The following is a 25191-nucleotide window of genomic DNA, read 5'->3' on the forward strand; positions in this document are numbered from 1 at the left end:
CTCAGAGTTTGACTGGGTAGATATTAGAGCAGCAAGGAAACACAAGAAAAGAAAATATACAGCAGAGTGAACGGTCATTTTTACTGTGGTTAAAACAGGAAAAAACACATTTATCTTACAACCTGGAGAACCCAGTACTAGATGCAAAGTATACCTGTTATAAAACTGCATCCTCCACCACTTTTGATGGTTCCTAAGCGCAGCATCATTACTAAAGAGGCCAGTAAGTACAGTAAGGGCTGAATGTTGATCCCTGATTAATTATGTATTGCAACATATTTGTGATCATCGGAAAGGAGGTACTATCTAGCAATTTCCACAAAAAGCTGACAACTGGTGTATTATTATTATCATCATCATCTCCTATGTGTCTCTTGTTGACAGCTTCTTTCAGGTTTTCATTTTGGCCTCACAGTTCTGCAGATGACTCCATTTAGATGACATTCTGGTGAAAATATGTACATTAAAAAATAGTGTTAGGCTTAAAAGGCTAAATGACACTTTTCTACAGTTGTGCACATATAACTCCAAAAAAAGCAACTGCTGTCATGTCAAGTAAGTTAAGGTACAAAGTAATGTCTGAAGCTGGAAAACAACATTACTGTGACAGTGTCAGCGAACTGATCCGTCTGAATGTTACAGAGTTGATGATCTGATTTGCGTCTTCTGATTGGTGGTGTTGTGGACATGTAGCTTTTTTTGTGATGAACAGAAGTGACTTTGAGAGGTTTCTGCCAGGAAACCATGTTTTGGAGGAGGCTCAGCGTGGGATTTAGCACACACATTTTCTAGGTTTTCACAGAGGCGGCTTTTAGAGGCTCTTGCATCTAAACTCTTCTTTTCTTTTGACTGATATTGCTTTTCTTTTTTTACCCCATAACGCCACAATGAGTTGTACCAGGTGTTAATCAGTAGGCAGGTTTTGTTACCTTCTGATAGGAAACAGCTAAGCTGGCTCTATCTGACTGCTGGCGACGTCAGTTCTCTCATCCTAAAGGCTGATGTACAACTTGCACATAAAGACCAAAGTTTCTGTATTATGTTCATCTTACTCTAAAACCAAAACAGTACATCAAGCTCTCAATCAGCCATATTGATGTAAATAGACCATTGAAGCTGCCCAGAGACAAAACAAAGTTAAGAACCAGCTCCGTTAAATGTAGTTAAATTGTGGGTTCTTGTTGAATTAAGGTCAAACACAGTCTTTCACTGCAGACAGAGGGACTTTTATCAGAGCAGGTATTCCAATTTCTGCCTGCATCAGCCAACACGTACAAACACCTCGTTCAAACACTCTCCCTCTGTCACGAACACAAACAAACACACACAGGTTCTGTGAAATCGATGCAACAATCTACTCTGCATCCAGGCTGAAGTGACATCACCGCAGCAAAAGAAGAAAGCTCTCTATTCATTCTGTCAGCCTGTTCCTGATTGGCTGAAGGGGAGAGCAGCAGTGGTCGAGGAGAGTGATGTTAGCAGACGGGTAGGAAAGAACGGATAAGGTGGGGGAAGGGGTGGGTTAAAGGAGTGGCATAAGGGGCAGAAAAGAGCTCTGCAACCTTCCTGGACTTATGAGTCCATGGGAACAAATACACAAACAAGCACACTTAAGGATAAAACCTGTGTTATCACAGCACAGAGCAGCCTGAGACCACAGTCTGGTGAAGAAACAGAACAAAATAGTGTGTAAAGACGAGTAAGAATGAAAGCAAGGAAGAGGAGAGGCCCTTTTCCACCACAATTTCCACAAGAGGATTTTTCTTTTTTGCGTGACCACAGTGAAAACCTCCCTGACAGGACTTCTGTCTAAGACTTTTTTCAGGGGAGAAAGACGTACCTACTCTGGGAAGTAGCCCAGAAAAACGTTTGGGTGAGGCTTACAGCTGAAGACAACCATTTAAATTACAAACAGATGAAAAGTAAAAATTGAAATTGGAAAATGATGGCAGCTTTAAACTTACTGTTCAAAGAGAGTGAAAGAGAATGGGACAACAAACGGCTGTGGGTGACCGAGGAAGAAAGTGAATGAACAGTATATAAGAAGTAGTAAATAAGAGAAATAAAACACTATTTTTGTGATTCATATAAAATAGATACAAATCACTAATAAATACACCATATTCATATCTCCACATATACCCAAGGGAAGGTGCTTTTTCTAAATGAAGAGAAGGCTTCTTCCAGTCTGCTGTCAATGCTTGATGTGTGTAAGTGCGGCCATCGCACTGCCCTGAAGCTCTGATGCAGACTGAAAAGAAAAGACAGACGCAGACAGCCGAGATACAACCTGGCTGTTACGTGCGTAAAAACAGCTGTCAGGACTAATTTGCCTAAGCTTCACAGGTCTTCACTGCAGTAGAAACACAGACAGACAACAACAATCTGAAGGAAAATTTTAATCCCTGAAAAAAAAAAAGTTTTGGAGAGACAAAGATTCGAATAATCTAAACAGGAAAATTCTTGTTATGAAGGGGAAGGAACCTAGCTTCCAACGATAAACTTAAACTTTGTAAGACTGTAGTGCCGAAGCACAACGTGTGTTTTGATCTGTAATTTTAAGTATACAGGTTAGACAAGGTCACGTTTAAGTTATTTAACAAAGTCTAAGTAGTTCTTCTTCCCCATCATCTCCAAGTGCTTGCTCCCAAAGGATCATCTGATCATGGTGTTTATTTTCTTACTATTACAAAGTCCTCACCTTACAAGGTAAAATGCTGTCAAATGACTGGTGTTGTGAACCACCACTATATAAACAAAAGTGAATTTAATTAAATAGAAAACAGGTGAACGATCAGGATCGAGTCCTCACCTCCATGATGGGGTTGGAAGCCAAGACTTTCTCCTCCACATTGGCCTCACTGGCTGAGCCGCTGACCGTAGCAAAGTATCTCATGGCGTATTTGGCTGACACCGTCTTTCCTGCACCAGACTCCCCGCTTACAATAATCGACTGGTTCCTCTCATCCCTGAAATTAAAAAACGAAACAAAACAGCCTTTATAGTTCATGCATAACGATGCTGATAAAGTCCAGTTTGTAGATTACAATATAGTGTTGGGATCATATGGATGTTTTTTTTATGTCACTAAATGAAACGATAACACAGGTCTGCAACCAAATAACTGCACAGGATTTTTTGACTGTTTCAGATTTTTACTCACTGAAACCAGGAAATATTTTTTAAATTCCATTTTTCCAGGTTTTCTTGCAAAACTCATATTTTTAGTTTAATTAAGCATACAATTCCCTTTTTAAACTGAAATCGGGTATCTTATACTTGAGTCAAAAAAAACATATCCAATAATGATTTCTCACATTAATTTAATATTTCTAAGAGCAAGAATCAAGTGAAATGAAGCAAAAGTGTGTTCAGAGGAGCATCGAAGAGAAGAAGAAAAGGTTTCACAGACAAAAATAGTAAATGTAGTGTTAAACATAATCACAAAGGAATCGGTTTTTTACTTCTTTGTTCAATTATAAGAAAGATTATGCATAGTTAATTGTAATAAAATACATGACGGAGGGAAATGGAGATCATTTTTGGATTCAGCACCCTAAAAATCATCAAATTTACCAAAAATATCCCATGCAGCTGATTTCTTTTTTGCAGACCAGTGTAATTAAGAGAATGGAAACAGTTGGATGCAAATTGCTACAGCTTTCAGTCCAAATTAAATATAGTTTCATAATTAAAAGTGTGACACACACAATTTCAGGAGCCAGATAGGAAGTGTCACATGCTATCATCATCAATACTTTTTCAGCCTGCTGACAGAACAAGCATCGCAGGTCTGTACACTTTAATGTATCTGCAGGTCACTTTCCTTGTTCTATGCATGAGACATAATCCTTACATACTGCTACTTCCTAAGGCATCACCTTTCTTCTGTAGTTCCAGTTGCAGATCCTACTCCACTTCCAGCCACCGTTTATCCTTTTTGCAGGCTTTAAGGGAAGTTTAATTTCACTCTGATTTGAGTTTACATACATTTAGTTTCACTTCAATCAGTCTCAAACATATTGCATCAGTTAGGACTCTGAAGCTTTGTGCAAATTTCACTTGAATAAGAACTTGAATAGAATACTAACCTACAGACTTACCCTAGTTTACAATAAACATATGATTATTTAATGATTATAATATAAAGAGGATTGCAACCATGAGATAGTGGACATGTTTGTGGCTGCTGCCTCTGGCCCTCCTTCACTGCCCTGTGGTCTGAGTAAACTTAGTGCAACATCCTGTCAATATTCAATGTGTTAATGATATGAGCCCCCACCAGGAGAGTGCAAAGATCTACTAGTTGGCTCCTGCAGAGAGTCTTTGTGGGCTACGCATGTGATTAAAATAAGAGAGGGAGAGTCAGTGAGACCACCGTGTGGCTATTTCTGGCTCCGCTTTGACCTACAAACTCTAATGAGAGAGGCAGGGCTGAGCAACAGGGAGACTTCAACCAAGCCTGCTCAGGTAACACACACATGCTCAGACAAACCTGGCCATCTGCTTGTAAGCTTCCTCTGCTACAGCGAAGATATGTGGGTCCATGTCGCCCATGTTCTGACCGCTGTAGGCGTTGATGATATCTGTTCCATAGATGGGCAGCGTCTCGTACGGGTTAATGGCCACAAGCACGATTCCTACGACGCGAGGAGAAAAAAAAACGGAAGAATGAGCTGAACAGCAGCAAGACCACATAAAGAGGAATTATGCTGTTATGATGATAAATGATTAATATAGTTAATTATCTTTTTATCTCATGTGAACTGAATTTGTCTTACAATAATAGCAAACATGTCTTGAGTTTATCAGTGAGGATAATGGAATAAAGTAGCTAAAATGCTGAAGGCAGACAAAGCTTGTTTATTTAAATTAATAAATCTTCCATTATTAAGGTGATTAAAATAAGCTGAGAAATAAAGCTTATATTACTTTCAGCTTTAAAAAGGAACTCTGTGACAATTCAATATTTATCCCTTCAATGACACCATTACTTAACGCTGTAATTTTAAACTTGCAAACATACAGTCTGGCATCTTTGATAGACGAAGCACCTGCTTACCGCAGTAAGTGTAGATAAGCTTCGAGTCGATGAAGCGGACTTTGAGGTTGTGCAGCACTGCTGGCTCGTGGAGGTAGCTGAGCGCTGTGAGGTCATTCTCGCCCACCAAAATGTCAGGATTTCGCAGGTAAGGCAGGTTTTTTGTCTTAGGGTCCAGCTTGTGCTCAATGTTCTGAGGACGACCACAAGAACAGGACTTAATCAAGAAACAGCACATTATTCAAAATATGGCACAACAAGGTATTCGTTTTATTAAAAGATGGTGGATTGGTACAAAATCCTGGGTTAAAATATTAAAATGAGACTTTAGATTTGTTAGAACTTGCAGAAAAACATTCACCCATCTTCTACTCGTCACCAAGGTCCAGGTCACAGGGGCAGTGATGCCCAAACCTACTTCTCTCCAGCTACCATTTCCACCTGTTATGGAGGGATACCGCAATGTTTCCAGCCCAGCAGAGCTGCAACATCCCTCCAGTGTGTCCTGGGTCTGCCCAGAGGTCTCCTCCCGGTTGGACATGACCCAAACAACTCACCCGGGAGGAATCCTAGTCAGATGCCTGAACCACTTCGACTGGCTTCTTTTGATGTGGAGGTATGTCAGCTCTACCCTGTCTCACCAATGACTCGTCAAAAGCTTGTCATCCAAACTCTGAGTCCAGACAACCTCATTTGGACGTCTGGGTTCAGTTAAAAAAACGAAGACACAAATATTCGACTAGGACTAAAAAAAAAATGAAGGGACTCGAGCGATATAAGCTATATTACAAGATTTACAGCACTTAAATGTGCTGTTTCTAACCATAATAAGGAACTACCAGCCAAGTAGATTATGTGGTTCTATACAATACAATGTCACCATTAAACTCACTATGCCCACTGATCAAATGATGAGAAGAGAACATGTTTTTTAACCCACTGCTAAAAGGAGAAAAGATCTGCTTTGCTAACATCAAACTAAATTAAGTCCTGCAATAAAATCCACTCAGAGATTTTATCTTTAAACTGTTTCCATGCTGCTGTTTTCTGTCTGGGGCTTTCTGAAGAGATCAGATCATTTATATAACCACTAACAGAGGTCCACGCTAACAGGGTATTTGAACACTATTTCATATCCACGTTCTCAGAAATGTCATGAGACAGGCTACTGATTTTCCACCGCTCAAAGCTTGAGTATAAATGTTGTTTTCATTTTCGCTCCCCTCTTTCTGTGTGAAAGCTTCTGCTGCTCGCTCCTTTTATATCTTTGTGAGATGGATGTACTGTATTTCAGATACTTGTCTGATAAGGATATTTGGTTCGGTAAGAGGAAATCTTCAGGAAAACAATATCAAGATTGAGACAGATTAGCTACATCTTTCACAGAATAATTGAGTTATTATGATCAGCAGAGGTCATCTAACACACATGAGCATATTGCACCAAATCTGTATAACTATTCAATTTAATCAAAATCAGAATTCTTATCATTTTGCATATTTTAATTGCTTTTTGGAAGAAAAAAAAAATTAGTTTCGGTTTGAGTGGATTTGCTCATTTAATTTTTTGGGTTTTTTTTGAAAATGCTTTGTTTTAGTGTCGACTTTAGTCTTGTTAATTAGTTAATTTGGAGGGTATACGGAGGGTAGGTGACTCAAAAACAACAACATCTGCCTCATCAGACAGAAGACGTCTTCTATACATTTATCTTATTTTTATATTTTTTCTAAGTCTGGTTTTGAATTGAGTTATTTCATTTTACTGAAAGAGGTTTTTGCACCTATTTTCATTTTTAATTTATTTTTACTCAGCTATAGTAACCTTGGCTAACCTGGATTGTTACTACTTTTATGGCAGCGTAAAGCCCAGGGATAGGTAGTTTGTGACATTTAGCTTGAACAAAAAGGAAAAAACCTCATGAACCTCCCTCCATCTGACCTTTACTGACACCCAAAATCTGTTGATTGTTCTTTGGCACTTTTCAACAAATTAAATTTTAAATGTTTGAAGTTTTAGTGATATTAAGCAGCTGAGAAGCTAAACAGAACAAAACCTTTATCCTATTCTTCATGCCCATCATAAAAACAACAAATTTTGGAGCATCTTTTGGATGAATGATGCTTCATCTCCACAGACTTGGAGAATCGATACTAAGATGTGTTGAAGCTGTTCTGATAGGAAGCAGAGGCTCAACACACTCGAGACACTTTATGTTGGTGTTTCTTTCGATTTGTTAATAGTCTGTGTTTTTAAATATGACTGCATAAATCTTAAATCACTACGGGCAATATAGTAAATGGTTCAGCCACTATCAGGCATTCATTTAAATGAGTGCCTCGTGGTAAGGAATAGCTTCATGCTGGTAGCTGTTTTTATTCTAAGCCAACAAATTAAATGTACTGAGATACATTAAAAATGCTCCACGGGGCATCTTTGCTTCTGCTACATCTCATTAGTGGTTATTGGTTTTATCATTAGCGCTCTCCATAAAGGAATCCTGCAGAGAGACAGAAAAACCAAGAGAAAGAAGAGGGGGGGAAAAACAAAGAGGAAGAGGCTGTTTCTTCCCCCACCCTGCTCCTCTTCTTATCATCCTCACCTTTCCATCTTCCAGCATGAGCTGCAGGGAGACATCTCCACTTTTGTAGTCCTTGGTGAGCTCAGCAGACTTCCACACCTCCTCTACATCAGGTATCCAAACCCGAGCACACTGAGACACAGAAAAACACACACAAAAAACAAAAACAGATAAAGTTAGAAACCAGACATGTTATTTCACATCAGGTACACAATAAAGTGCTTTAATACTTGCATAAAAACTGCAGAGATGCTGCTGCGTTTATAGTATTAAACACAGGACCGTTTCTATGGACATCCAAATTTCTATCGTTTTCCCAGCCATGATTTTTAAATGAAATTATCCATCCATCTATCACAGGGTCGCCGGGGGGTGCTGGAGCCTATCCCAGCTATTGTAGGGCAAGAGGTGGGGTACACCCTGGACAGGTGGCTTGTCTGTCACAGGGCTAACACAGAGAGACAGACAACTATTTACACTCACATTCATACCTATGGGCCATTTCTATGTGTAATTTAAAATGAAACAAACAAACAAAAACAACCCATGCTTTCTGCCCTTTTTACAAAATAAGGTTTTTTCTCCTCCCTGGAAGTTATACACATATAACCATCTTCGCTGTTGCAGAATTCTTCCATAAATTTGAACTCCCGATTCACTGAGTGACATATCTCCCCTTTTCTCACATCTCTGGATAAACCCACTCCACCTGATGCTCCATGCCAACACAAATCACTTAGGTTTCCTTCTGCTCAATTCAAATGGAGGAGGACAACAGGACAGTTTTACTAAAACGCCTCCTTTTTAATATATCCAATATATCCTTTTAATATCCGTGACCTCAGAGAAAACACTGGGTTCTGTGTTTCACAGTCATGAGAACTCAGCTCCTAATGGTCAGTTAAGTTATAGAAACAAACAACTGAACAAACACTAGCTTATACTGACTAAAGAAAGCAGCAGTGGATCTTGCATGATAATAATTTCAAACCCACAAACACACAGGCATCACCAGAAAAGTGTTTCAGGCCTTACATACATGTGACCAGAGGCAATCAGCTGATCACAGAAATGTGAGAATACAGTGATGGACGCTGCCGGTCACATGGCTGAAGAGACTAGCTTATAAATGGTGACGCATGCCCACACTTATGCAAGGAAGCCCAACTGTACAGGAGTCAGCTGGAGAACCATGCAGCATATTTAACATTACAAAAGGGGAAAAATGAACAGGAATAACTTTTAATACAGAAATATTAAAAGTGCCAATTTTTTCCAGAGCATCTAATGAGCACATGACGATAAAAATCCTTGTTGAACTTTCAGGAACGCTCTCAGGCCTAAAGGATTTTTTTTAACCTTCATTACGTAAACTGCTCATGACGATTTCACAGAAGCAAAAGACAAAGACCTCACTGTAGAGGAGCATAACGGGAGAATAAGTGGTTAATTTTGTCTGCTGCTTCACTACCGATCATCTGAATCATGACCTCATAGTCACACAAATCCTCATGAACCCTCCCTTCATAGTGCATGAGAGTGGTGGGGGTGAAATGGCAGCTTTAGCAGAGAAACTGTTGAGTCTTAATATTTTAGAGCCTTGTGAACCAATTAGGGGTTTTTTCACCTGTAAAAAAGTGCTGATTCTCATTCCAGCCCCGTCACAATTGTCTGCAAACCACCTCAGGTGCACTGGTAAGTTTTGGTAAAGACAGAGCTGACTGTGAAAACAAAACTATTGGTTTATCGGTCGATCCAAGTCCTCCCCTCATACCCCATGGTCCCAAGCTTGGGTAGTGACCAAAAGAATGAGATTGCCAGGGAGAGGGAGCCTGCCATCGCTGCTGAGAATGCTGCCCCATGGCCCAGACACAGAAAGGGATAGATGATGGATGGAAGCTCTATCAAGTCCTCAGGTTATGCACATTATTCCTATCTCTCTCTCTTTTGGTGCAGAAACACTAAACACTGTGACCTGTATATTTAGGCTATGTATAGTGTGGCACTTAAGAAAAATGAGAATGGCACTTAGAAATGAGCGAGCATCTTTGTAAGTTAGAGGATGAAGAAAATTTGAAAAAAAGAAAAAGAAAAAGATATGCATGGAACACAGTAAATAGGGAATATTTAAGGTGTGTAAAAATAGGATACTATCACATTAAAACGAATAGAGTTGTGTTCCCAAGAGGTTAAAAACTAAAACTCTTAAAAGTCAACTCTTCCATTGAAGCAGTGTTGTTACCCAAACTGCCAGGTTTTGGCATCCATATAAAAGGGAACCAGTGCAGGACACAAAATTACTAGGATGAAGTTAGAACTTGTATAGGTGGCCTACGAGGTTAAACCACCAATGGCACCTACCAATGATTGGCAGATTCAGCCCAGAATCCCCCAGGTGGAAATTACTAGGGCTGTCCTGAATACCATCTTTTAAATGTCTGAGTTAATAATGATAATAAATAGGAAATATTTAAAGCTTTGCCCAACTAAGGGGGTAGCAGGGTCAAATTTGATAACGGCAATGTTGTCTGACAATGTGCTACACTTGGAGAGAAAGGCAGAGGCAACACAATGTCACACAGGGAGTGCACAACTCTGTCTGGGTGCTGCTGCTTGCTGAATGGTAGAGAGGAAGTTATGCGTTACCTCAGAGTGACCCCACAAGTCCCAAAGGTTTTTCACAAGAAGCCCATTTGAAAGAGGGAAAAAAAACAAAAATACAAAAAAACAAAAAAAAACAAAAACGGGACTAATTAGCCGCAATAAAGTGAACAGATCAATTTTTAACATTCATTACAGTCTCAGAAATTACAGTTCTCATGTGGACTGGTTCTCCAAACAGCACCAAGCCTGGATATGCAGCAGCAATCTATTAGTAGAAAAGAAGTATATAAATGCTTTTGTGACAGTGGATCCAAAGTTGGATTTTTAAAGGCCTGCAAATGACCATTTAAAGTCTGCAAAATGCACAACAGCTACTTCTACAGTAGCCTTCTACAGCCTTATAGTCCCCGTGTTGTGACATTTTAAAGTTGGATATCTTTTGCATTTCTGTACTGCAATTACTCACCAGCACCTACTTTATAGCAATACCAGCATGTCTTAGATAAGCCAGTACTAGCTGATAAATCTACAAATATGAGCTAATTTATGTATCACACAATAAGTGTTATGTTTGTTGTATTCAGTATGTTTGAAGACAATGAGAGACGGAGAAACTGCACATCTATGCGTCTGTGCCGAGTTACACATGAAACAGCAGCTAAAAGGAAGAAGCTCTCACACACCACCCAAATGATCAAACCACAGGATTCAACCACATTACTGTCTGACACCGATGCTCGCTATCATCTGCAGCATCAAACATCCTGCCTTATCTCTCATAAGAGACACTTTGTTATTTGAATTCCAGTGGATTTACAGTAAAATAGATAACTCTCTACAAGAGAACAGAACAATTTTAGTAAAAGTGACATTCTTTTGGGATGGCTGCTGAGATCATTTTTAGAGAGGCTGCTGGTAAATTCTGCTACGTCGCTTCAGATGAGCCACTTTTAATGTTCATTACTGGAAAAAAATCAGACATGATCAAATGCATGTTTTCTTAAATGAAAGCATGAAATAGAGCAACATTCATCGACATGCCAATGGCCCCTACCAAGCTTTCTCCAGACATTTTGATCCAGTTTATTTACACAATCACAACAAAAGTGGCCTCAAAACCTTTATACTGCAAGGTAAAGACTATAAAAAGAAACCTCTGGCTCACGGAGAGGCAACCATCTGCCTAAGACAAGTATAAACACCACTCTGCAAGGCAAAAACTTATCAAACAGAATAGAATAGAATAGAATAGAATAGAATAGAATTCAACTTTATTGTCATTGCACATGCACAGGTACAGGGCAACGAAACAGCATGTTTGACTGAGCGGCACAAAACTCCTAAAACAAGAAAGAAGGTAGATTTAAATGAAACGTCCTTTTTAAGCTTTTACTCATGAAGGTTTAGGTTCTTTTCATGTTTATATTGGTGTTTTCTCTCCGTTTAGTCTTCTCAAAGCAGCACAGGCTGTACAATCATGTTAAAGATTGTGATCTTAATATTACAGGTCAGGTTATTGGCATAGCTGCTGGAAAACTGGCCTTACTCTACCAGCCCGTACAGCAGAAACTGTTCCTCCATGCTCAGCTCATGTAAACGCATAAAAAGCTTTCCACCATTTTCCTTCCAACTTCAGAGAGATTTTGCTTTGTGCCAGATAACGACCACCATCATTAACTCATGGTCGATATGTTTGGTTGTGGCTTTAAAGTTGGCAGCTGTAACTTTCTTGTGAGGAAAGTTTGTTGGAATAAAAAGTGGGAATAAAAAGAGGGCATACTGCATAGGCTGGATCTCGGGAGGATAGTGTATGTAAGTTTTCTATCAGCCAAACAGAATATTTTAAAAAAAGGAGGAAATGATGAAAAGTTTTTCAGTATGGACTAGTTTTATTCTAGAAAATAAACAAGGGCTTGTTGAACCCATAACCTTTGTATTTTCTCTTATTGAAGTCTTTTTTTCTTATCAAAAATATTAATCCAAGAAAAACAGAGTCCAGTGCCCCTGGTACAGACAAGAATCAAAGTTTTTCAGTAACATCCACCCAACACTGTCCTTTGATAATTAGCTGTATTCAATGAGCAGGATTTGAATGAGAATGTAATTTACGCATTTCTTTTTTTCTGTGTCACTTGCAAAACTATATCTCACTGCATACTCTGGTAACAAATAACAGAGCAACAATACGTTGGCTCTATAGTGAGTTCCTCATCCAGTGAACAGACTCAAACTGCCTCATCTCCTCTGCAGCCTTGGTGAGTTTGGCGTACCTGTACATAAACCAGTTGTTCACCTGATTAAATTTCTGGTTAAAGTGATCCTCCAGCGTAAAAGTGGATCTTCAGATGACCCAAACAAAGGCTACCGTTTCCAGCTGCAGTCCATGAGTGTGGAGTTGGAGCCTGTTCAACTGCAGTATGAGAAACTCTCTGCAGAGTCTATTTGGTTCGCAGCAACTGAAATTTCAAAGTAGGAGCGAAGGGATTTTCCACTGGCATGGCAATCACAGATAAATAAGACACAAAACACTCATAAGTGGTTGTTAATATATATGATTTCTATACACATAAAGCTACTTAAAAGGAATTAAGAGAGACAGATTGGATGGAATTATAAGCAGGTGAATATAGGCTTTTACCATCTTCCTCCTCATTCCAACATGTCATCACTCCCTGTGTTAGACCATCCCAGCAGCCAGCCTCATGGCAACAAAGAGGCAGAAAGAACGAGAAGGAGGAGGAGGAGGATGGAGACTAAAAATAGCAACAGCAAGTTCTGAGCATCATCACACCTCACAGAGGCAAAGCTGCACACTTTCTGATCCTGGTAATTGTCACAAAAAGCACACACACACACACACACAGAGCACTTGTTTCACACACCACTAGGTGTGAGGCACGATTATCCTGAATTAGTTAACACTGAAATATGCTCCCAATTTGCACATTAGCAGACATACATGGAGGGGGAAAGGAAAGACAGCACTGTAGTACAGCTGCAGAGGTAATGAATCATATTTATAGTCCAACAAATTCCCCTGGGTTCGGAAATAGAGGAGAGATGTAGGTTGAAACCACGCAGTCTCTCTCACACACTCGCAATCACACACAGAAACTGACAGACATCTACATGTTTCAAGGACATCATCGTCCACAGTGAAAAAGAAGCTGGAAAAGAATAGCATCTAAATGCTGGAGAGAAAAATGTGATGAGTCGGGGTGCAGCGACTGTCTGCCTCAAAGACAGACAGAGAGACACGGGTGGATGGTGGAAGGGATGGATGGAGGCTGGTTAGGCTAGGCTGGTGTCTTCTGGGGTGGCAGACAATGAGGGGAGGCATGACAATAAAGGAGCAAAGACGTCAGAGCATGTGTGACATCAGCAATCATGTGACTACAGTGTCTCTACTTTCCCCCCACATGCTGAATGCAAGACACGTCCATGCAGCACATCCTTGGTCGCAGCAAAGCAAGGATGAAATGTTTTCTGTGTGGCGATTTAAAATGTGTTCACTCCTAAAGAGAAAACAACATCTCTTATCAATATCACAGTATAACCAGCACATAAACATTGCAGCATTAACTTCCATTTGTCCCTCATTGTTGTTCTAATTTGAAACTAATCCTGGCGTATCCAGTTTATTTTCTTACAGTTCAGGAAAAGACAGAGTCACTGACTTGTTTATTAAAACAGTTTAAAGGGAACATATTGTGCTCGATTCCAGATCCATTGAGCATAATACGTCCATACACTGATCTGGCGGTCATTCTTTGACTGTCAGTGAATCAAAATAAAATCAAATAAGCAGCAAATTGCCGTGAAATAGATTCTCGTGAATTTGGAGGCAGCAAAATGACCTCCACTGGCGGTTTATTCCCCTGACCCTTGGCATGCAGGAAGATTTTCCATGTATACAAATGTAAGTATGAAATATGAAGGGAACACTTTTTTTAGACATAACACCTTTTTCTAAAATGAACCTTCCCCATTTTAAGCGCTCTCTGAAAATAATAAATCAAGCTAGTACAAGTGGAGCTATGGAGGGTCTACTCTGAGCTCCTCCTAAATGACTGAGGCCTTATATCTAAGAGTGAGCAAAGCCCACCCAGGGTGGAGCGCCCACTCCAAGATGGGAATGAGTTGCTACCCCAAGTGGAAGAGGATACTTCTCTGGAAGTATCTCAGGGTCAACTTTATTTTAATTACTTTTTTTTTTTAAATAGATTTGTAGTATAGGTTTCATTGAATACCACATGGACTACTAGAGCAGCTTTGCATGACTTCATGGATGAAAGTAACATATTTATCTCATACTATGTCTTGGTGCAGCTTCTTATATCGTCTGCCGTCTAAAAGATGTTGCTTTAGCTCTCTTCCCTGCTCCAAACATTGATGATTGGCTCATAAACCAACAATTTAGCTGACACTATATATACTTTATATATACGGGGGGGAGAGCATAGCAGATGCTCCAGCTGTTTCATATTGGCTACATTCAGAAGACAATGATTTAAAAGAAGAAATCCTGTATTTTAGTTCTTTTTAAGGGTCAAATAGCACAATCTTGGGATTGGGTTTGTGTAACGCATTTTTAATCTCAAAAATGATTTCTTCCTGTACTTAAGGTTTTCAGTACACAGTAGGGGTCAGCAGGTCAATTAACAGAAGGGAAAGGTCTTGAAGTTTCAAGTTGAGCTGATGCTAATCCTGGTTTAATTGAGACAAAGGATCAGGAACTGATTAGGCTACCTCTGGCTTAACACCAGCTAATCGTATTTCACTCAATTACACCGCAACTTCTTTACATGACGGCCAAAGTTTGTGCTCTTAGCATCTAAAAATCAACAAATGAAAGAAGTAAGAACCTACTGAGATGAAGATTAAACCTCTTCCACCAAACACTGTGGAGCCATTGTGGTACCTTTTGAATATGACAGAACTGATGTTATCACAGAAGACCTGCAGACGTCCTGAAAGTCATTTCAGCTTTAACTCTTCCGTATTCGACTGCAACGCCTCTCTGTATTAAATAATTTCTGCTAATGCAGAAACTGGAGGTGTACTGGAGGTTTTCAATGTCACAGAGATCAGGAAGCTGGGAGTGTGTAAAGCGCAACGTTTTGGGGTTGCAAGGATGTGGCGATGGGGCGGGGCATCCATCAGAAGTGTTTACTCTCTGCTCAGAGTCAACAACAGATTAAAGAGATGCAAATACGGAGCTCTGAGCTTTCGCTCTAGAAGTGGGCACCTTTTGGCCTACTGCAAGTCTCTTTTCCCCACTTATAACTCACCTTCTCATAAAGTGAGAGCCTGCATGGCTGGGTTTGTCCTCTTCAGTAAAGTGATACATTTACTGCATACTGCAGTTGCAGGCAGAAATATTAAGGAGCCATAGACTTGCTAAGGTAACACAAGCCTACTTCTTTATCTATCTATGGATCAATCATGCTTATCATGAGAGGTTCACCCCTAACTGCCTATTTGGAGCCAGGAAAAATCCCTTCATGATTTATACTTTTTTCCCATGCAAATGTAACTGAAAATCTATTGATTTTTGTGATATTTACAATTTTCCAAATGACTGTATTTCTCTGGGTATTTGGTTTTTGGGTGTAATCTACCTGCTACAAAAAGAGCAAAAAACTTCAAAACTATATTTCAGATTCTCATAATTTTCATTTCAGAAGGATTATGGCTGAACAACCTGAAACATCAAACACGCAGCTAAACTGTCTTCAAATAAAATATCTATTCCTTGGTCTAGTGACTGAGACAATGTTGTTCTTTTGACCGAACAGAGGAGCAAAAGGAATTTAGACAAGTACACTGCACCTCATAAAAGTAAGTCAAGCGGAAATGGATGAAAACCTTAATATATTTTGTAGCACAGACTGGCAAAGGCGACCTTCCAGACAGCCGCAGCGGTATGCGAAAAAGTGTTTTGCTCACATATTCTCAGTAAAGCGGTCAATGGAGACTGCAGAAACCTCATCACATGATACCACTCATGTGAGAATCTGCTGTTTTTCTGCTCAGCTGGGCAGACACAGCATGACGCCAAGATTTAGAGAGATTTCAGCGCTGTTGGAGAGCTTGGTAGGAAGGAACCTTGATTGTCTGCGCTCCCAACTAGACCATTGGCACAACTAGCGTGCCAATCGTCTACTGACTGCCCAAGATCTCTTACTAAGAGGCTGTGACGCTGATCAGCATCTAATCACATTAGTTTGGCCAGTGCTGACTCTTGGCATAGTGTAGGAGTAGTGTTGTTTGCCTCTTTGCACTATATAAGAGCAGAGAATGGGACCCACAATTGTCCTCTCTTATATTTACAACACCATAACACACCAACAGAGTAAGTGGAAGACAGTTCCAGCTGTTATTTAAAATAGTCAATAAAAAGCAAATAAATCTATGTGATAGCAATGACAGTGCTAGATAAGTTATCCAGAAGAACATATTGCTGGTCCATCCAACCAACAAAGTTGTACTGAAGCCTGCAAAGCCAGATGTGCATCCAAAACAGGCAGGAAAAACTACAAGCTACTTCCACTGATTCAATTTCGTCAAACCATAACAAAGATGTTGCTGTTACTCTGATAACAAAACTCAGCACAGGCTAAAATCTGATTTGTTGCTAAGTGGAAGTTATTACTGTCCTTCTGATTTCAGTGACATAACCATTTCAAAGGGCGTGTCAGGATTGGGGCTCCACAGCCACCATTACAGAGGCAATGTAATAAAACCAAATTCAAAATCACAGCATAGAAAGGTTCTTTATATGACATAAAGAGAAACACCAGTTTATCATTAAAAGCATCCATCTCCTTAAAAAATAATGACACAACTATTTAATCAAGAGGGGAGGAATTTCTTTAAAGCTTAAAAAGGAGCAAAAACTTACTTTCAGAAACATATACTCCAACTCCCGGTTCATTTTGACTGTTGAGCGAGCTTCTAGCTCATGCTGTGACTCTGATGGTTTTGTGGATGCCTCCAGCCACACGCGCCACAAGACCAGACACTAACTGATCGAGCAGTGAGCTCCAAAGCTCGCTGGCAGATGAAATCTTCCCATTGTGTCTGCAGACACAAGCGGCGTTCAACGACGTTCCCCAAACTTCCTTGCCTCGTGGCAGACGACTGGCCTTCCCAGCTGTCTGTCAACAAAAATCTCAGCTTCCTTCATTGATCACATGATCTACGAGGCAGATGGCGAGTAAACAGGACCGTCTCACAAGCCGCTCTGAAAAACAACTGCAGGCCGGGAGCTGCAAAGATGAAAACTGAACCTGGATGATACATGAAGGGAGCTAGCCTATTCAAGGAACGTAATATCTTCCCGTAAAGCAATATTGAAATTCTGTAATTATTTATTTCTTTTACCATTGAATTCTGGTCATTATTTATGCTTTCTGGTCAAAATCAGATGATACATCAACACAGTCACATTAAAAGGACTCGCTATTTTACTCACGAACATTCAGCCATAGAATACTTCCATGTATCTTGGTTTGGATTGCAATGACCTCATGCATGAACGAGTACAACATGATTGCGCAATTACTTTAACCAGGTCATGGCAGTAACTGAATGCACATGCTCTCAATTACAGATAAAGGGGAAAAAATAAACCCATGACGTTGAATAATATAAAACCTGCCACCTGACGAGTTGGAAAAACACCTACAGATCTGACTATTCGTGAAGTTTTTTTAAATCAAACTGGGTTTTGTAACACGAGCATGCTAACGTATCATTAAAAATGTCACATTTAATAGGGGTGGCAATTACACTAACTCACGACAGACTGCGATACAATACTACCACTATAGTATCACAATGGTATTGCAGTACTGTGAATAACTGAAACAGAAAGTCATCTGCATCAATGTTAAACTGGAGTCCAACATATCACTTTAGGTTCTCAGTAAACTGTGGGCCACCTGTTTGCAGCTAAAGTGTGCATAATGACAAACACACTAAACTGCAAGCTAACATGGTGGCTAATACACAGCTGCACAAAAAAGCAGCCAAAACTAAAGGTTGTGGCGCTGTCTTGTTTTGTTGTTATTGTTGTTTTTATTTGCAGGCAACTCTATGCAAGAAATTAGTGTTTTAAACAGGTGAACTTTTTTTTTTTCCTAATATCCTGTACAATCACTGACTTGCCATGTTCAGACCACTGAAACAGGCTAGAGCAAAATGAAGGTACCAATATTCTGTCGAACTAACATCTGCAGCGTGTTTGCTAGTTATAATTCTCCATAGATTGACAAAAATGTAATAAACATATGTAAGAAATAAAGACTTTGATACCAAGTTTAGGTCAGTTCAGGCTAATGCCATAAGGGTTAGGGATATCAGCATATAAAGCTACAATATGCAAACTAATGGTTTTCTTTCCACTAAATTAATTAATTCTTAGACTTGAGGTCATAAAATAATATTTTCAAAAAAGGTTTGTCCACATTTTAGGTCTCTTAGGTAGTCTGCGTCTTGATACCAGAATAAATGAGACAAAATGATCATTCAGTTATGGCAGAAGTGCAACAATGCACGGCTGTCAATGGGTTGAAAAGGTCAGACATGCTGGCAACACCCCAACCAGTGATGTAACAGCAGGTGTTTTCCCTTCCATCATCTGCTCCTGACTACTCTCACTGTGTGACTTCACTAACTAGCACGTGGCCATATGTGCAGCTTGCTCAACAGGTTATCTCGTATCATACAGCTCTCATTTTCGCTGAAACAACCTGCAGCTCTTTGAGCTTAGGACCCATGTCAATTGAGACAGTGAGAATTTTTAGAGGTGAGACAAGCTGGACAATCACAAAAACAATACAGAGAATAAAAATATGACATTTTTTAAGTACCTTTCCACTGCAGCAATGCTGGGTAGGTCTGACGTGCCCTATAATAAATATTATAATAGAAATAAGAAGAATATTTATGTTAAATATCCTTTTTAAAGCCAGCCTTCCAAAGACCCTTACAAAAACATTCAGTGTAAACAATATTTCAGACTCGAAGGATAAATTACAATTAAAATATCAATATAAAATTTAAAAACCAGCCACTACAAGTCTTGAGTTCAACAACAACAATATAATTAAGTGTGACTCAACAGTTAAGATTAAAAATCTATAATAAGTAATCTAAAAATGTAAAAATTGGGAAATTGATTTTCTTTTTAAATGACATAAATCCTTAACAGTGATTTAAATGTAACAATTCTGCAACTATTTTGACAAATGAAAAAAAATTATACCAACTGCTGGAACTGAGACATTATTGTTCATTCTTGTTGTTTACATTGTTGATCATTTTGCTTTTAGCATAGGTTTAACCAATCAGCGTCAAGCCCCACACAGCAGCTTTTCAGGGCCGATCAGATATACCTACTGCGAAACAAGTACTGTGTTCTGATATGTCCCTGAAGAACGGGCAGTTCCTGCAGTTCCTGCAGTTTGACACACTACCTTAAAGCTCGCTGCAAGTTCCTACAGTAGAAAACATTTACATTTTAACTGACACTTGAATTATGAACCCGCAGCCCTTTGCTGTACGTCTTCCCCCACTTTCATATTGTCATTGCTTCACTATCCAAAAAAATTATCTTAGAAAAGAACAAAAGCATAAATAAATACTGTGCTGTAATTAATATACAATATGCAGACTAATTTGAGCGTTGTGAAAACCTCATGTGGGAATAATTTTCTAATCAGCTACAGAGAGATCTTTTTGTAACCGCCTCATAGTATAATCACATATTTTAGTGCCTGTGTGTGATACCATAATCAACCAAGAAATAATAGCAGTAATGACCTAACCTACTATTAGCATGCCTATCTTTTCCTCCGTTTTTGCAACTTAACCTTTACTATGTTTTACTATTAAAGGAAAAACTGGATCTTACGCTGGATCATTCAACGAGCCCATATAAACACAACTTAGAAAGACTTTGTGTTGTATTACACTGACCTTTTTACATGACTTTCTTTTGTATTTTATTTAGATTGTTCCTTACTGAGTGCTTTTTTAAAATTTTGCTTATTGAGCTTCTTATTGCATTATATGCAACAATGCATGGTAAGAAAAGTCTAACCATGTTCAGCTCTCTAACACGGCGAATCATGAAGCTGTTTCAGTGCGGCTGGAACACGTTCGTTTTCTTTTCAATTCTGATCTTCACTGGTTTGTTGGTTTGTTTGTTTAAATATGAAAACTACCCAGCAGCTCAGCTCAAAGTGCATGACACCCTTCTTGCTCTCAGCAGAGAACTTCAATCTTCAGTTCACTTCACTGTTGCAAACTTAGCAACTTTGCAAAAAAAAAAATCTATGGCACTCTTGCTTTAGCTGGGAAAGAGCCACACCTCCTCCTGTAAAGTCCAGTGGCTGTATAGGTACACTGCTTGTAACTTTCTGAGTAATCGTAGCAGAGCTGATATTTTTAACTTTCTTTATGATATTCTCAGACGCCCCCTTCTTGCTCAACTGCTCACTCTTGGTCACCTCAGCTCAAAAAAAAAAAAAAAAAAAATGCTATGCGGGGTAGCCCTAGTTCTGAGTTTAGTTTTACAAATCAATGTTGAGTCTAGCTATTTTAAAAACACAGCACATGTGCCTGTTATAGTGCAGCAAACACTCAGCTGTATGACACTCAAGTGTATTTTTGAAGCTTCAGTTGTGCGGTAAAAGGCCTTTTCAGCTCTGAGTCATCTTTTTAAGGTGCAGCTTGCTTTCCTCTCCACGAGAGCGCCCTCTCTTTGCTTCTCTTTCCCTCTTACTAGTTTTGATCTTGATCCGTTTTATATTGTTGGTCCGAGTTACAAACAAAACCCAAACAAAACAAAACAAAACACAGACTAGAGTCTTAAAGCAAAGAACTTCACCCCTGAGTCACCTCTCTTTAAACAGGCAGTCAGGTCACGCAGGAGACAAACACAGATTGCTGGTGTGTGTGTGTGTGAGTGTGGATGTTTGTGATAACATATGCACAGTAAGCGCCTATAAGGCTGACTCGTGTGCACAGAGGGCAGACTGTTTCCCGCCCCTGTGCTGGAAAAGCAAATCACATAGAGAGTCCTCCTAAAATACACTGTGCCATTCAAAGCAGAAACGAACTCTTGTCAGCAGCCATGCAAGCACATACGACCAAACACTCACCTGCATTTAAAGCCATTTCACCGCTTTAACAGATTTTTATGGAAACAGGCAGCTCAGTCGATGCATGGCTATAAGCCATATCCTGCTGGCAGAGGAAGCAAACTCAGCAGCATCTATTGGTAGCTGGTTGTAATCGAACACCTAAGTGCTATTTAAGCAGAATCCATGCATCTTAATGTGTATTTTTTTCTATCCCAGCAGAACCCTTAATTAATAATCTGCCAGTCAATTTCTCTGTTAATCACTTTATTGTTTAAAAAAACAAAATTAGAAAAGGAAAGGTGACATCTTTAATCCCTGTCCAGATATAAAGTGATTCGCTTTTTGCATTTGACTTTTAGCCCACTGGTTGTCATTGGGAACATTCCAGGCTTTATAGGTAGCCCTCTAAAGCCGCAGACACACTCTAGAGATTGTTCAAGAAATCTCTAGCAACCTGAAATCCTCATGACCTCTAGGAAAGTGCTAAATGACAGAAATTCAAAGTGGTTTCCTGAGTTTCTCACTTAAAAGATGGAAAAAAATTAGAGTTTAAAGTTTAGATCCATCCCTTCTGAATCAACGATGGTTATTTCAAGCTGCTAAAATTCATTTACATTCCTGGTTTCTGGTCGCCATATCGCTGCTCATCTTTTCCTGTGTGGACATCCTTTAACACTCTTTCCCTTTTGCAAAAGCCTGATCATGTTAATTCACAATCTCAAGAAAATGCAGTAAATTGTGACAATTCTGAAGGATGTCTGCAAAGACCTATTTTGCTTTTCCTTATTTTCTTCTATGTATTGATACTTTTGAATGGTGGTGCTCTTCCTAAAAGTTGTTTCTATGAGCCCAAAGCTCAGGTTTCAGACAGTTTTTTTCTATTCTTTGCTCTGTCGGATGTCAGTAAGCGAATTCAGGCACATAGCTCTAAGCTAAAAGCACAGAAGCTCCACCCACCTGCCATTCAAACCTTCTGTTTGTGAGGGGCAGCCAATTAGAAGAAAGATGGCTTAAAGGAAAAAATGAAGGGAGCTAAAAAAGTTAATTCTGACACTGGATGAACTGAAGGGCTGAACAAAGGCTCACTACAAGATCAATGGGGATTATTTTAAATCATGCAAAGCTACTCTAATACAATCCAAGTCTACGATAAGGAACAATAGGTGCACAAAATTCAAACATGATCAAGTCTAACCAGCAAAAGTTGACATTAAATAGGATCTAATCAATGCAGAGAAGTGTCATTCTTTCCAGATGATTTCCCATCAGTGCTTTAGCTCTACATGCAGCAATTAACACATGCCTTTTTAACTGATTCTAGAAAAACAGCCCTGAGGATACTTCAGTGTCCTTTTGGTGACCAAAGGTTTAAAACTGTCTCCTCCTTGGAGCTTTGTTTAGGTAACAGAGACTGCAAAAAGGTCCAGAGATTCACTTAAAAGAAGAGTTTAGTCCAGGTTTGAAATCATTGCACCGTCTTTGTACCACAAACGTTATACACACTAAAGACACCAGCTGTCAAAGTAGGGGGATGGGTGACTCATCTCCCCTCCCTCTCCCTCACACAAGCACACACACCACTTTCTTGCATCTCTGCCTCACATTTACAACCACCAACACGTAAAAGCAAAACAACAGCATGACCTTGAGAGTTAAAAGTGCAACACAGGCCTCTTTCTAGCAGCAGTATCATGGTGTCTTCAGGGACTATTTGGGTCTGCACAGCCACACCGAGGCTTCAGGGCCTTTGAGCATCCTGGATGCTGAGGGGAAGGATGCTAAAGTGTCCGGATGCGGCGGTCTTTATGTGCATGAGCCAAGAGTACATAAAGAAAGGGCTCATACAACTGAGCCAAGAAGCTAAATCCAAAATAATCTCTGACATTAAAATATGTCGATGCAAAGGTTTGAGCTAAAGCTTAAATAACAGGGTTTAAAGCCGAAAAAGCAGAGCCTCCATGTTGGCTGGCACCGCCTTTGCATCATCCTAGCCCCCTGGCTTCCAGAGAGTAAAATTAAAATATGAACGTAAAAAATAATATATGTGTTTTTCTCTTTGGAGATCCAATGGCAAAGTAAATCTTTTGGAAGATGTTTCTGCACGCAAAGGAGGACTATGAAGGGAGGAGGAAGAGGCGAGGAAACGACTCTGTGCTGCATCTGTCAGCTGCACCCATTTCAGCTGTTCATCCAAGGTTACATGTAAACACCTAAACACGAGATTTAAGCGGTTTCAACCCCGTTTTCATTCATTTGCAGCCGCGGACACAGAGCCTGCACATTCTCCGAGGTGCAAAAATCAAACTTTCAGCGTTTTGTTCGTCGGGCGAACAAAACGCTATAAAGCTATTTTTCCTAGAGGGTGAAGCCACGATTCGGACATTTATTTAGCGGACCGGCTACAAAAAGCAGGCACCTACACAAAGCTACACACTCGCGTTACCTTTGTGTACAGCTCCTCCGACGCTGCCATGACGGTCACTCGCTATGTCCTTCCTCCAATCTGGGCTGAAAGTCCGGCAGGTCTCCGCGCTGCTCGGGGCTCAGCGTGTGTTTTCATGTAGCGGGAAAGCAAAGCGTTTGTTGCCACGGAGACTCAGGGGGAAGACGTGCCTCTTATCGCCATGATAACCCAACAGGCTCCAGGCTGCCGAGGTTTCGCTGTCTCTCACTTTGCATTCTGGGTATGATGATGGATAAAATGATTCAGCCAAACGGAGGAAAACTGCTGCCGCGTGGGAAACGGCGCCCCCTAATGGTCAAGGCTTTATACTACACATAAAGGAACGCAGGAAAGAAAAGGAAAGGAAACACTCGAATAATTTGCACAATGCAGAACTCCAGTTTCTTTTTTAAAATAATGTTTTTTATTGCATCTCGTGGTGTATGACGTTTTGAGCACACCAGCTCTTCATCAGACAATGAAACACAGGACAGAGCCACGTTAAATCACCTGTGATAGTTCACAAGACCAATGGCAATAATATCCAGTCAGAATCACGACTTATATAGGACAGATAACTGATAAATAATCTACATGTAGTGTGTACTACCCTAGCGTGAGTCAGAAAAATCAGTGCCTAAGAAGACAAGTAAGGAAACAGTAAGTGATCTCTCCACACACCCAGCAGCCAACATCAGGGATATATATAATATAATGGCATTGATGCAATTGGTTAGGCAGATATAAAACCTACTCATGTTCAGTGCATTTATTGCATCCAGCAATGCAGGCACCTCTTTGAGTTTTCATACACTTGGTGACAATGCCTCCTTAATGGTATATATTTGTGTTTCATTTTCATAATTGTATATACTGTACATATAGCAAAAACCTTAGGTGACATATTCTGGTTAACTAAGTGAGTCATATATTATTTGTGAATTGTCGATGTAAAAACCCACCTAGGGGACAAGGACTGGAAATTAAAAATAGTTGTATCTTTACAGCACGTCACTGTCAAGGTCTGTATTGTGTCATTGTTAAATTGCATTGTCCCTATTAAAATAATTTTGATCATAATGATGATTAAAAAAACATTCTCTGTCAGTAAAATACATTTTCTGCAGTGACTGTGATGTATAATGCTAACCACACAAGGTGGCTGTTGTGTCACTCACTCTGTTGATGTGATAAAACCCGCTGTGCACACCCTGTAAGGGTGAGGTGAATACTAAGTTTGATGTACAGTTGTGCTCATAAGTTTACATACCCTGGAAGAATTTGTGATTTTTGGCCATTTTTCAAAGAATAGGAATTATATTACAAAAACTTTTCTTTCACTCGTGGCCAGTGGTTGTGTTTGCCCTTTTTA

The 25191-nt window shown here is 39.7% G+C and overlaps 1 protein-coding gene across 4 annotated transcripts in view; it reads right to left on the minus strand.

Moving 5' to 3' along the window:
* myo5aa (myosin VAa) overlaps positions 1 to 24046 on the minus strand; it is a 61978-nt gene extending 37932 nt beyond the window's left edge. For all 4 annotated transcript variants that reach the window (XM_080303451.1, XM_080303445.1, XM_080303442.1 and 1 more), the window contains exons 1-5: positions 23820 to 24046; positions 7641 to 7751; positions 5063 to 5234; positions 4496 to 4640; positions 2813 to 2969 (exon numbers count right to left, since the gene is read on the minus strand). In XM_080303451.1, the coding sequence (XP_080159577.1) occupies positions 2813 to 2969; positions 4496 to 4640; positions 5063 to 5234; positions 7641 to 7751; positions 23820 to 23849 (615 nt within the window). In that variant the 5' untranslated portion in view covers positions 23850 to 24046. The remainder of the gene's footprint in view (positions 1 to 2812; positions 2970 to 4495; positions 4641 to 5062; positions 5235 to 7640; positions 7752 to 23819) is intronic.
* Between the last annotated feature and the right edge of the window lie 1145 nt (positions 24047 to 25191).

Source organism: Astatotilapia calliptera, chromosome 1 (assembly GCF_964374335.1).
Source record: "Astatotilapia calliptera chromosome 1, fAstCal68.1, whole genome shotgun sequence".
In the NCBI taxonomy this organism is placed as follows: Eukaryota; Metazoa; Chordata; class Actinopteri; order Cichliformes; family Cichlidae; genus Astatotilapia; species Astatotilapia calliptera.